Source organism: Eimeria maxima, genomic scaffold (genome assembly GCF_000499605.1).
Source record: "Eimeria maxima Weybridge genomic scaffold, Emw_scaff344, whole genome shotgun sequence".
Taxonomy (NCBI): domain Eukaryota; phylum Apicomplexa; class Conoidasida; order Eucoccidiorida; family Eimeriidae; genus Eimeria; species Eimeria maxima.
In genome coordinates this window covers 3,160-15,000 of record NW_013563818.1, presented here as the reverse complement: position 1 = coordinate 15,000, position 11,841 = coordinate 3,160, and the positions used below count along the sequence as shown (strand labels likewise).

General features: G+C 40.6%; 2 protein-coding genes across 2 annotated transcripts in view; both read right to left on the bottom strand.

The window, feature by feature from the left end:
- Positions 1-2,381, bottom strand: part of EMWEY_00029270 (hypothetical protein, conserved) — a gene marked incomplete at both ends in the record, with an annotated part of 2,772 nt that extends 391 nt beyond the window's left edge. Inside the window, one exon of the mRNA XM_013478259.1 lies at positions 1-2,381. This exon is cut by the window's left edge and continues 391 nt beyond it. Coding sequence (XP_013333713.1) covers positions 1-2,381 — 2,381 coding nt within the window.
- Positions 2,382-7,491: 5,110 nt separating this feature from the next.
- EMWEY_00029260 (hypothetical protein) lies at positions 7,492-10,287 on the bottom strand (the record flags this gene model as incomplete). Its single annotated transcript, XM_013478258.1, has 2 exons — positions 7,492-7,571; positions 7,851-10,287. 2 exons carry the CDS (start codon positions 10,285-10,287, stop codon positions 7,492-7,494), a joined length of 2,517 nt encoding a protein of 838 aa, XP_013333712.1.
- Between the last annotated feature and the right edge of the window lie 1,554 nt (positions 10,288-11,841).

Sequence of the window (11,841 nt, the reverse complement as noted above, 5' to 3'; positions counted from 1 at the left end):
TTCAATTCCCCACCCTCATAGTCTATACCCTTCTCGTTACATAAGGACTTCAATGCAAAGCATTTCTTAGGTCCGGATGTCCATCCCTCTCCCTCTTGGCTTGTCAAGTTTCCTGCTAATAGAGAGCACTGACCAGCAGCGAAGGTGAAGTATGTGCAGCGAGGGCTAATGGCACACAATTCTTGGCATTCTTCTGCCGTCTCTGTCTGTGCTCTTTTTACTGTTTCCCCTCCTCCCAATGTTGTATTACGGAAGAAACATGAGTTATCTACAACGCAACGAGAAGGACCGGAGATTAATTCAACAGCACTGGTCTTAACTGAATCTCCCTTTAATAGAGAACATACTTTTGTTAATGTATTGTATACAAATCTTGTGCAAGAATTCATTATATCGCACCTCCAGCGGCATTCCTCTCCATTGTATGCCTCTAATCTCCATAATAAATTCTTGCTGTCATCTACCTTAATCCCTACACCCTCAGCAAGACAGCTTGAACAGGTCAAGAAACCGGTGGCTGCCTTAATTTCCGGTACACCAACAAGACGTAAAGATTCCTCATCCTTAAGGTAGCATCTCCTATCCTCCCAGTGGGTAAAGTTGGAGCATTTGGGGTCCTTCTTGCATAATGCACGGCATTCTTCTTTTGTGTGTGCCTCTGTTTCCTTCAGGTATCCGTAATCCTTATTAGGAGCGAAGTAACCATTCAAATCGCATGCACCTGTGCAGTAGCGAGGTCCACTGATAGCCAAGACATTTTTCTTGGACGTTACTTCATAGTTGAAGAGGCGGCAAGAATTAGCAACGAAAGAGTAACGAGCACAGTGAGCTGTTGCTTGGCATAAAAGTTGGCAGTTTTCGGGTGTCTCAACATTTGTTATTTCTTGAATTGGGTCGTTATATTCAATACCACTTTCTTGGCAGCCTGCACACTGTCTAGGTCCAGATACGAAGTTATAGTTGGTGATTGTCTGTCTTGTATTGGAGGCGATATAGAAGTAGCATATCTTTCCTTTATAGTCAAAAGAAAAGGCTTCGCATCCTGTAGCGTCAAGGCATGCAGCTTGGCACTCATTAGCAGTAGCGGTTGCTACTGAAGAAAGAGGAACACCCTGATAACGTACACCATGGATACTGCATGCAGGAGCATCCTTCTGTGTCAAGTATAGAGGCTCGGGACCACAGCCAGTAGAAGGACCACTCCATGAATTCGCCTCATTATAATCGCTTGTATAAGGTGCTTCGCCATTGAACATTAGGCAAGTTTTCTTCTGTGTATTATATGACCATCTTGTGCATTTCTTATCCATAGCGCATGCATGCACACACTCTTGTAGATAGTCCTTCTGAACTGAGGTGTATGCACTGGCTGTAAATTTAACATTCTTCAGGTAGCAACTTGAATCAGCATATCTTGCGGATGTTCTATCCCCATTCTTGTAATGTACAATACGTCCTTCTCTTGGCTTGAGGTAACACTTGAAGTCTGCTGTATTATAAGTTACCCAGGTGCATGCAGGGGATGATAAACACATGCGACGGCAGATAGATTCAGAGCCAACATTCTTTGCCTCAAGATCATTAGGTCCATTACCACTGAACTCGGCAAGACTTATACTTCCTGCATAGTCTACAGGCTGTGTATTTACTGAACAGAGATCACGAGGACCACTGACAAAGCCACGAGCGGACTTGTAGTTTCCTTCTGATGTATGAGAGGTACATAGTTTTGTAGATTTCTCCCATGAGAAGCCAATGCAACCCTTGGATGCTCTGCACATTGCTTGGCATACATGAGGATTAGGAGTTCTGCCTAGGATAATTCCTTCACCATCATGACGTTTGCCGCGCTTATAGCATGAACTGTCACAACCCTGGAAGACTACAGATCCTTTGCCTTCTTCCAGTGTACCTACAAATGTATACATCTTACAGAAAGCGCCGTCAAATGTAGCTAACAAACATTGTGGTACTTGTCCGCACATCTGCTGACAGTCGGATTCGGCCTCTACACCACGAACTGTTAAGTGCAAACCTTCCTCTTCTTTTCTTACGTATCCTGTAAGATTGCAGGAAAATTCTTCCTTATCTTCAGGGGTTCCGCTTTCCACTGCTTCGTGTTCAATTATAGGCAGAAGATCCGCATCGGTGTCACCAAGAACACGAGAAAAGAAGAAATCCAAAGCATTATCAGTCTTCAACACTGCAATCTCGGTATAAGGAGAACCCCATTGGGTTTCGAGCATTGATACGGGAGCTCCAAAGTTGCCGGATTGGTTTTCATGATGGCGCCTATTTGGTGCCATCCATGCGGTAGTTCCCTGAGGCCACATGGCGGCGCCAAGGCCCGCCAGGGCCGCCACCCGCTGCAATTGCCTCATTACGTAGTTGAGGAATAAACTGGAGTAATAAAATCGCTGGAAAAAAAAGGAGGAAAAAGGCTTAAAAATAGCCACACCAACACCACACAGAGATGTGTGCCTGACGCGCTGGATGGCTCGAAGGCTGAAGAACGATGCCGGAACACGTGAGGATTAGAAGGTTTCTGCCAATCTAATCAGCACGTGATGAATGAAAATAACAGAGAGAAGAAAATATTCCCTCCCATGAATTGATAAATAAACGGCAAATGAGGTGATCAAGCAAGGACCTAAGTACTCGGAAACTTGCCGCACACAATGGTGAGGAGTTACCGATTCACCGCATTGAAGGAATATTACCTACAAGCGGTTTTAAAAGGCCCTTCAATATGAAAGGAAAACGAAGGTAAAAGAAGGGTAGTCAAATAACAGAACTTGAAGAAGTTCATGAGAGCAAAAAGAGGAAACAGCACTGCTGAAATTTCAGATCGCGACGGTGCTTGCGTGCCAGCTAGCTGTTAGCTTCATCATACTGCACACCCCACCATGACGAAAGCTACAAATCAACAACGCGTAAGCATTTTTATTTTATTTCAATATTTTGTTCTATTTTTCTACTAAATTATTGGGGAAAATGTACAAAAAATCGTGTTTACCATAATCGACAACGCCGATTTGGTCTGTTCAAGCTCGACGGCACAGCCGTTGCAGTGCAGAGCACGTGCACTGCAGTCGACTCTCCGCTGAGCCTCTGGTGGGCGCATTCGTTATAAAGCATCGTATAAAGAATATTTATTATTTAATATGGAACCTTTCGACCACAATTGTGGTCGAATGGGCAACGTGTGCGTACAGTTCGTAGGGTTTGGGGCTAGTGGGCCGGTGACGCTAGCAATGAAAACAATTAGGCACCCACCTCTTCCTACCTTTACAAACCGGATTTGGACCTTCTTCATAGTCTGAGGTTGGTATTTATGATTGCTACAATGGCAATCGCAAAGACTGCGGTTAGATGTATGGTGCGCACCGAAGTTGCGCAGACTAGGCAATCACGTAGTGTCAGCCGAGTGTTCGAGCTGCTCGCTGCATTTTGGGGTTTTAAAGGGAAATTTAGACTCTAGATATCTTGCATTCGATGTTGGATGAGCGTCTACAGTCACATTTGGAAATATTTGTTGTAGGATGTCAGCGGTCGGAGACCAAATCTCTCATGCACTTGCTCAACGAGCAACTGATGCTGTCCTGATGCAAGCTGAAGACAAGCGGACACCCGGATACGAATCAGAAGGCAAATTAGGTGAATAAACCGAAAAAATGTGCATTCTAACAACCGGAAGAAACAAACCAAAGCAACGGACCCCAAACGTAGTGAACAGCTCGCACATTAAATGTAGTGAACAGCTCACCCACTCGGCTGACACTACGTGAATCTAGTCTGCGTAATTTCGGTGCACGACATATCTAACTACTATTTCTGAGACTGCTATTCTATAAATCATGAATACCAAGCTCCCATTATCAGTAAGCTTCCGGCAAGGACAGTGGCGTCGTACACCCAGTTTACCAACCCACGATGTGCATCCCCTGAGAGGCAAGTACCTCTAGCTGGCCAGTACCAATGAACTGAACTTATATCGTGCAAGAGTGTGGGAATAACCTCATGGCCCTTGTTCACCTTGGAGTTCCACAGATGGAACGAGTACTGCAACTTCCTCCTCGTCAAGTATCTACGAACTTCAACTCCCAACGTCTCAGTGTATACCTACCATCACAAATTCCGTCAGTACGTTCCCTGAAGGCCTTTCTACGGAACTTACAGATGGATTTTTAGACGAAAGGTATACCTCCCGAGAAGTGGGATCTATGACCAAGAACTCCTAGCTTTGGTCACTGCTCTTGACATGTAGTCTCACTACGCGCCGCCAATGTCACGACGTTCACTGCTCGCCAAGCATTTCCTCACTTATAACAGCTCAAGGTGTCAAAACCTCTGGACAGAAGAACAGCTCGATGGCTAGACTTCCTCGCTGAGTCCCCCCACCTCACCATCACATACTTGGAAGGGATGGGAAATAGGGAGGCAGACGCAATGCCTCGGCTTCCCTGCTATCCTGCTTCACATCAGCTACGTGCCAGCACTGATCTCTCAGCCCCTTCACACAACCCCCCGCACCTCTTATGTTAGCCACAGCACACGCATATCGATATCAGAACACAAAGGGTAAACGCCCAAAATATCGGGAGTTACCCGGCCTTGAATCACGGACACCTAGGCTGCTTTCCAAGTCACCAACGCCTCCGGCCTCGACACATGCAGCAAGACAAGCCAAGGCGGAACCCCCACAGGCGCCTCAGCCTCAACCAGAACCTCCTAAGTCCCTCGATTGGGATAAGGGTTATTCCAAGTGTCCCATTTTCCTCGATCCGTACGACGTAGCCATTCACCAGCAAGGCGAGGCAGTTTCTGTCGAACCCCACACTTGCCATCGGGTGTGGGGTGCCGTACTTGCCTACTTGCATCCACGGCGTCTGGCTCATTTTCGTTCTACAGTGCCCTTAGTCCCTAACACAGATTCTATATATCCACGACGATCATATGACGCCAGGAAATCGAGGTCAGTAGAAGAGTTTCGTGGACCACAGCCAGTCTTACTACTGGCCGGATATGAGAGCTTAAACTATTGAGTATGTGGAGTCTTGTGCCCAGTGTCGAGCCTCCAAATTCCTTAATCAGAAGCCCCCCGGTCTGCTTCAACGACTACTTATTCCTTCAGGACGGTGGAGCCATGTTAGCTTAGATTGTATTACCGATCTCCCTCTCACATTAACGGGTCATGACTTGATCCTAGCGCTGGTGGATTCGCGTGTTAAGATGGCTCATTGTGTTCCAGCGAAGAAGTCAATCACCTCCCCGGACATTGCCGATATATTGGCCGATCACCTTATTCGCTATCACCGGTTCCCAGACACTCTTATTTAGGACTACGACCTGCGCGTCCAGTCAGCGTTATGGCGATCATTGTGTTCGCGCCTCGATATCAAGCTCGGTGTGTCTTATCGTACCATCCGCACAGTGACTGTCAAACAGAACGGCGTAATCGAACGCTGGAAGAGATGCTACGAATGTATATCAGGTCCGATGAGCTCGAGTGGGAGCGCCTTTTGCCTGCATTGGAACTCGCATACAACAGAACTTGCCATTCCTCTACAAAGCTCTCACCTTTCGGAGTAATGTTTGGCGAGGACCCCTTGGGCGTAGCATTGGATGGCCCACGCTTTATTTACCTTTAACCCTAATATTCTGTGTAGGCACTCCTCCGTTCCCTTTTGCAGTGCACTTGAGGGACCTATATATATACTAATGCTTGCAGTGACACCCTATATCTACGGTTATTCATAGTTCCTCTTAAGCTCTTATACTCTTCTTATTTGTTCGTACGAGCCGCTCTATATGAATTCTCTGAGTAATCCTCGAAGGCAATGGATACATCCTCTATTGGTATATATATACTTGAGCTCACTGTCTCTTAAGGTGATGCCCAGCCTCAGTAATGTACAGCCCTGTCATGATTGTGTTGTCAAGGCTGTGTTGGTGGTGAGCAGCAATTAAGCACATGCACGGGGGCGTCGTGTCCGTCAGTGTCAGTAGCTGTGCACCGGCTAGCGAATATTTATTCTGAGGGGTCGAACCCCTCAGGAAATTATTCATATATAAATATAAATATAAATATAAAATATAAATATAAATATAGAATATAAATATAAATATAAAATACAAATATAAATATAAATATAAATATAAATATAAATATAGGTACAAACAAGGGATTTTCTTGCAATTGAGACATAAATACTAGAACCATTTTATATAGTTGTATATATATTAATATAATTCATTAATATTAATTATAAAATAATTTATCCGTAGGCTATAATATGGGCACGATAGACCTTAAGGTACGTAATGGCCATAACCCGTTGGCTCCCCCTTAGCCGTAAACCCTAAACCCTTAACCCTAAACCCTAGAGAAGCAAAACATAAGCGATTAGCTGCAAAACAAATTCGTTATTTTACACAAACAATTCCCTTCTATATCTAAGAAAACGAACAACACAGCCTATGTTGTTGCTGCTGCAGCTTCTGCTGCTGCTGCTGCAGCAGCAGCAGCAGCAGCAGTATTTCGTACTTGTCTTAAGCGAATCTACGTGACCGTACTGGTGGTGCTGCTGCTGCAGGATGAGCAGCAGCAGCATTTGCTGCTGCTGTGCTGCATCCCCATCTATCCATATTTCCTCCTCTTTTTCCTGCTGTATAAGAAGATCATTATTTGCTGCAATTCGCTCTGTAGGGGGCCCACTAATTACTCACCTAGTTCCTCCTATAGGGTACTAATGACTATCTAGATAGAGGGTATAGATAGGTACCTACTATATATGTATATATATATTCGTAAGGTTAATTAAGTGTATATAATAATTAAATTAATTATTTTATAATTATATTATATATATATATATTATATTTATATATATACAACTATATAAAAATTGTGTTAGTATATGTCTCTATAGCAAGAAACTCCTATATTTATATTTATATATATTTATATTTATATTTATATTTATATTTATATTTATATTTATATTTATATTTATATTTATATTTATATTTATATTAATATATAATTATTTAGTATTTTATAGACAAAGAAAAGAGGACAGCAATTAAATAAGGAATTAAGTTGTATATATTTATATATTTATATTTATATTTATGTCCTAATTAATAATATATAAAGAAGAAACCCTTATTGCTACAACAACATGAGCATCAGCAAAAAAGTTACACCCATCAGCAACAGATTTACTTGTATACCTCTGCTGCTGCTGTTGCTGTTATTGTTGTTGCTGCTGCTGTTGCTGCTGCTGCTGCAGCTGGGGTTATTATTGTTGCTAATGCTGAATATGCTGTCGCTATAATTGACGCTGTTGCTGTTGCTGACGCTGTCTTTGCCTCTCCTTTTCCTTTTCCTTTTCCTTCTCCTTCTGCTGCTGCTGCTGCTGTTGCTGTTGCTGCTACTGCAGCAGCAGCAGCAGGAGCAGCAGCAGCAGCTGCATCAGTAGTAGGTGATTAGCACCTTCTTGGTCCGGATACAGCATTTGTATCCTCTTTTATTTCCTTAATTTTAGATTTAAGTTCGCAAACTTTTTCTACAATAAAATAAGAAAAGGCAATACATTGACTATTTGCCTCGCACTGTAATTGGCAAGAAGTCTCATTAGGTATTTGTTGTATTTTATTTATAGTGTATCCTCTATATGCGAATCCTCCTCTTGTACATCTAGCACATCCATACTTGGATCCAGATAATGTATTTTTATCTGCATTTTTTCTATTTATTATTGAATCTATTGTTCTTAATATACATTTCTTTGTATCTTTCTTATATGTATATACACGACACTGTGGCTCATTATAACATAATTTACGGCATTCTTCTACTGTATCTACAGCTGAATTATTTATCTCTCCTCCTTCATAAGTAATTGAATTCTCATTACATAAAGATTTTAATGCAAAACATTTCTTAGGACCAGATATTATTCCTTCTTCTTCTCTTGTTGTTAATTTACCTGCTAATAAGGTACATTGACCATTATTATTATTATTATTATAAGAGAAATGTGTACATTTAGCATTTCTTATACATAATTCTTGACATGCTTCTGCTGTATTTGTTTCTGCACTTTTTATCTTTTCTCCTCCCTCTATTATTCTATTATTTATATAACATGAATTATCTACTGTACAACGAGAAGGACCAGAAATTAATTCAGAAGAATTCGTCTTTGTTGCATCTCCTTTTAATAATGTACATTCTCTTGTTAATACATTATATACAAATCTTGCACAAGAACTCATTATGTCGCACCTCCATCGGCATTCTTCTCCATTATATGCCTCTAATCTCCATAATAAATTCGTATTATCTACCTTTATACCTACACCCTCTGCAAGACAGCTACCACAGGATAAGAAACCTGTTGATGCACTTTCCTTAGGTACACCAACATGACGTAATGATTCATCATCCTTAAGATAGCATCTCTTATCCTCCCAATGGGTAAAGTTACTGCATTTTGGGTCCTTCTTGCATAATGCACGGCATTCTTCTTTTGTTTCTGTTTCTCTTTGTTGCATATAACCATAATCCTTCATTGGAGCAAAATATCCATTTAAATCGCATGCACCTGTACAATAACGAGGACCACTAATTGCCATGGGGCTTGGTTCTGATGTTGCTTGGCTATTAAATAGACTGCAACGATTACCACGGAAAGTATATCGTGAACAATGAGCTGTTGCTTGGCATATAAGTTGGCACTCCTCGGGTGTCTCGACACCTGATGCGATTTCCTTGATTGCACCACTATATTCAACAGCCCCTTCTTGGCAACCTGCACATTGTCTAGGTCCAGATATAAAATTATAATTAGGTATTTTAGTCTGTGCATTAATAGCAATATAAAAGTAGCATACTTTTCCTATAAAATCATAAGAAAATGCTTCGCATCCTGTAGCTGAATCGCATGCAGATTGGCATTCATTAGCATTATTACTTACTACTGAATTAATAGGAAATCCTCCATAACGTACACCACGAATACTGCATGCAGGAGCATCAGGCTGTGTTAGATAGATAGGCTCAGCTGCACAACCAGAAGAAGGACCACTCCATGTATTTAATGCATTATAATCACTAGTATAAGGTCCTTCTCCATCAAATAATTGGCAATTTTTATTTTGTGTATTATATGTCCATCTATTACATCTATTATCTACAGAGCATGCATGCACACATTCCTGTAGATATTCTTTCTGATTAGTTGTATAAGGATCTGCTGTATATTTAACATCCTTTAGGTAACAACTTGAATCAGCTAATCTTGATGATGTTCTATCTCCTTCTTTTGCCTTAACTATTACTCCTTTAGCACTTTTTTGGTAACATTTATAGTCTGCTGTATTATAAGTTACCCAATTACATGTAGGGGATAATAAGCACATACGTCTGCATAATTCCTCAGATGCAACATTCGCTGTCTCTACATCGTTATTTGCATTACCGCTATAATTAGCAAGACTTATATTACCTGCATAATTAGCAGGTTTAGTATTTAATGTACATAAATCACGAGGACCACTAACATAACCACGAGAAGGTGTATAATCATCTTCTTTTGTATAAGATGTACACTCTAATGTAGATCTTTCCCATGAAAAACCAATACAATCCTCTTTTCCTCTACATATTGCTTGGCATACATGAGGATTTAATGCTTTCCCTAAAGAAATTCCTTCTCCTTTATGTCGTTGTCCTCTTCTATAACATGAATTATCACACCCCTGTATAACTATTGATCCTCTTCCTTCTTCTATTGTACCTACAGAGGAATACATCTTACAATTTGATCCATCAAATGTAGCTAGTATACATCCTTGGACTTGCCCACACATCTGTTGGCAATCTGTATCCACCTCTAAACCACGAACTGTTTGGTATAATCCTGTATCACCATTCATGGTGTATCCTGTAAGATTGCAGGCAAATGCTTCTTTATCTTCAGGGGATAGACCTCCTTCCTGTTTTGCCATTTCTTCATATTCAATTGCTGGCAACAGATCCGCATCCGTGTCACCAAGAACACGAGAAAAAACGAAATCTAATGCATCTGCAGACTTCAATACTTCTATCTCCGTATAAGGAGAACCCCACTGGGATTCAAGCATAGATATAGGAGCATCAAAGTTTCCGGTTGCTGATCCATTATGACGTCTGCTCGGTGCCAACCATGCGCTAGATTCCTTTGGCCATACGGCGACACCAAGGCCCGCCAGGGCCGCTACCCTTTGCAAGTGTCGCATTACGTAGTCAAGGAATAAACTGAAATGATAAAATCTGTAGGAAAGAAGGAAAAAGGCTTTCAAATTGCCACACCAACGCCACACGAAAATATGTGGTGCTGACGCGCTGGATGGCTCGAAAGCTGAATATAATGATGCGGAAACACGCGACGATTAGAAGGCTCCTGCCAATCTAATCTATACGTGATAAATGAGAAGGAAAAGGAAATATTCTTTGCAATGAAATGAAAAATAATCGGCAAATGAGTACCTGAGCACTCGGTAACTCGTCACACACAAGGGTGAGGAGTTGCCGACTCACCGCATTGAAGGAATATTCCCCACAAGCGGTGGAAAAGAGACCCTTTATTAAGAAGGGAAAACAAAGATAAAAGAAGGGTAGTCAATAAGAAGAACTTAAAGAAGTTCATGACAGCTAGGTGGGGAAGGAACCATTGATGAATTTTCAGATCGCGACGATGCTTGTGTGCCAGCTAGCTGTCAACTCCAACATATTGTACACCCCACCATGAAGAAATCAACAAATCAACAATATGTAGGTATTTTAACTTTGATTCAATAAATTGTCTTATTTTTATATTCAATTATTTTAAAAAATTTGCAAAAAAGTCGCATTTTGCTAAGATCGGCGACGCCGATTTCGTGTGTTCAGGTTCGACGTTACCGACGTAGAGGTGCACCGAATTTGCGTAGCCATGGGAAAGGGCAAAAAGAACATTTTTATGCATAAAATACCGTAAATTAATTGTGTATGGTTGAATAATTTATTTTTATTCACAAAAGTTTCAAAGTTTCCTCAAAAGAAGGGGTTTTAAGGCATATTGGTCTTGCTGCGATGCAACAACGAAGTGATCTTACAGAGATTGATAGGCAACAAATGCACAAAATTAGACAATGTTCACCACAAATATTTTATTAATAATTTAAAAATGAGTTATTTGATAAAATAAAAGAGGAAAAAAAGGGAAAGAACCTCTTTTTCTTCATCAATATACCCATTCTCCCACCCGCATACCAAACTGCAGACACAGAGAAACGGGAGAAAAGGGAGAAAAGGGAGAAAAGGGAGAAAAGGGAGAAAAGGGACAAAGAAAGGTGTTATTATTAAGGGAATGCATGCAAGCAGTCCCGTATAAAATATAAATTTAAATATATAATTTAAATTCCCTTTATTTAATTTATTCAACTTTTATCTGTTTTGCATAGCTATATATTCAATATATATATGAATATCTTATTCATAAAGAAAGAAAAGAGCTTGGCTGTCTGTTGCCTCCCTTGTATACATAAATAACAGAATTAATTTATTCCTAATTTATTCCCTTAATTTATTCTTATAAAAAGTTATTTCTTCTTATACAATTCTATTTATTTATTGAATTGTTAGGCCTATAGTTAGCAACTATTAAGACAATTCCTTTTCTTCTTTCTTCTGTCTTATAGACTTAACGGAGAAAAAAGAGGAAATTTCTTGTTAATAAGAATAATAAAAAATGTTGTATTTACGTCATTATGTATAATATATATTAGTATAGTATATAATTATCTATAATA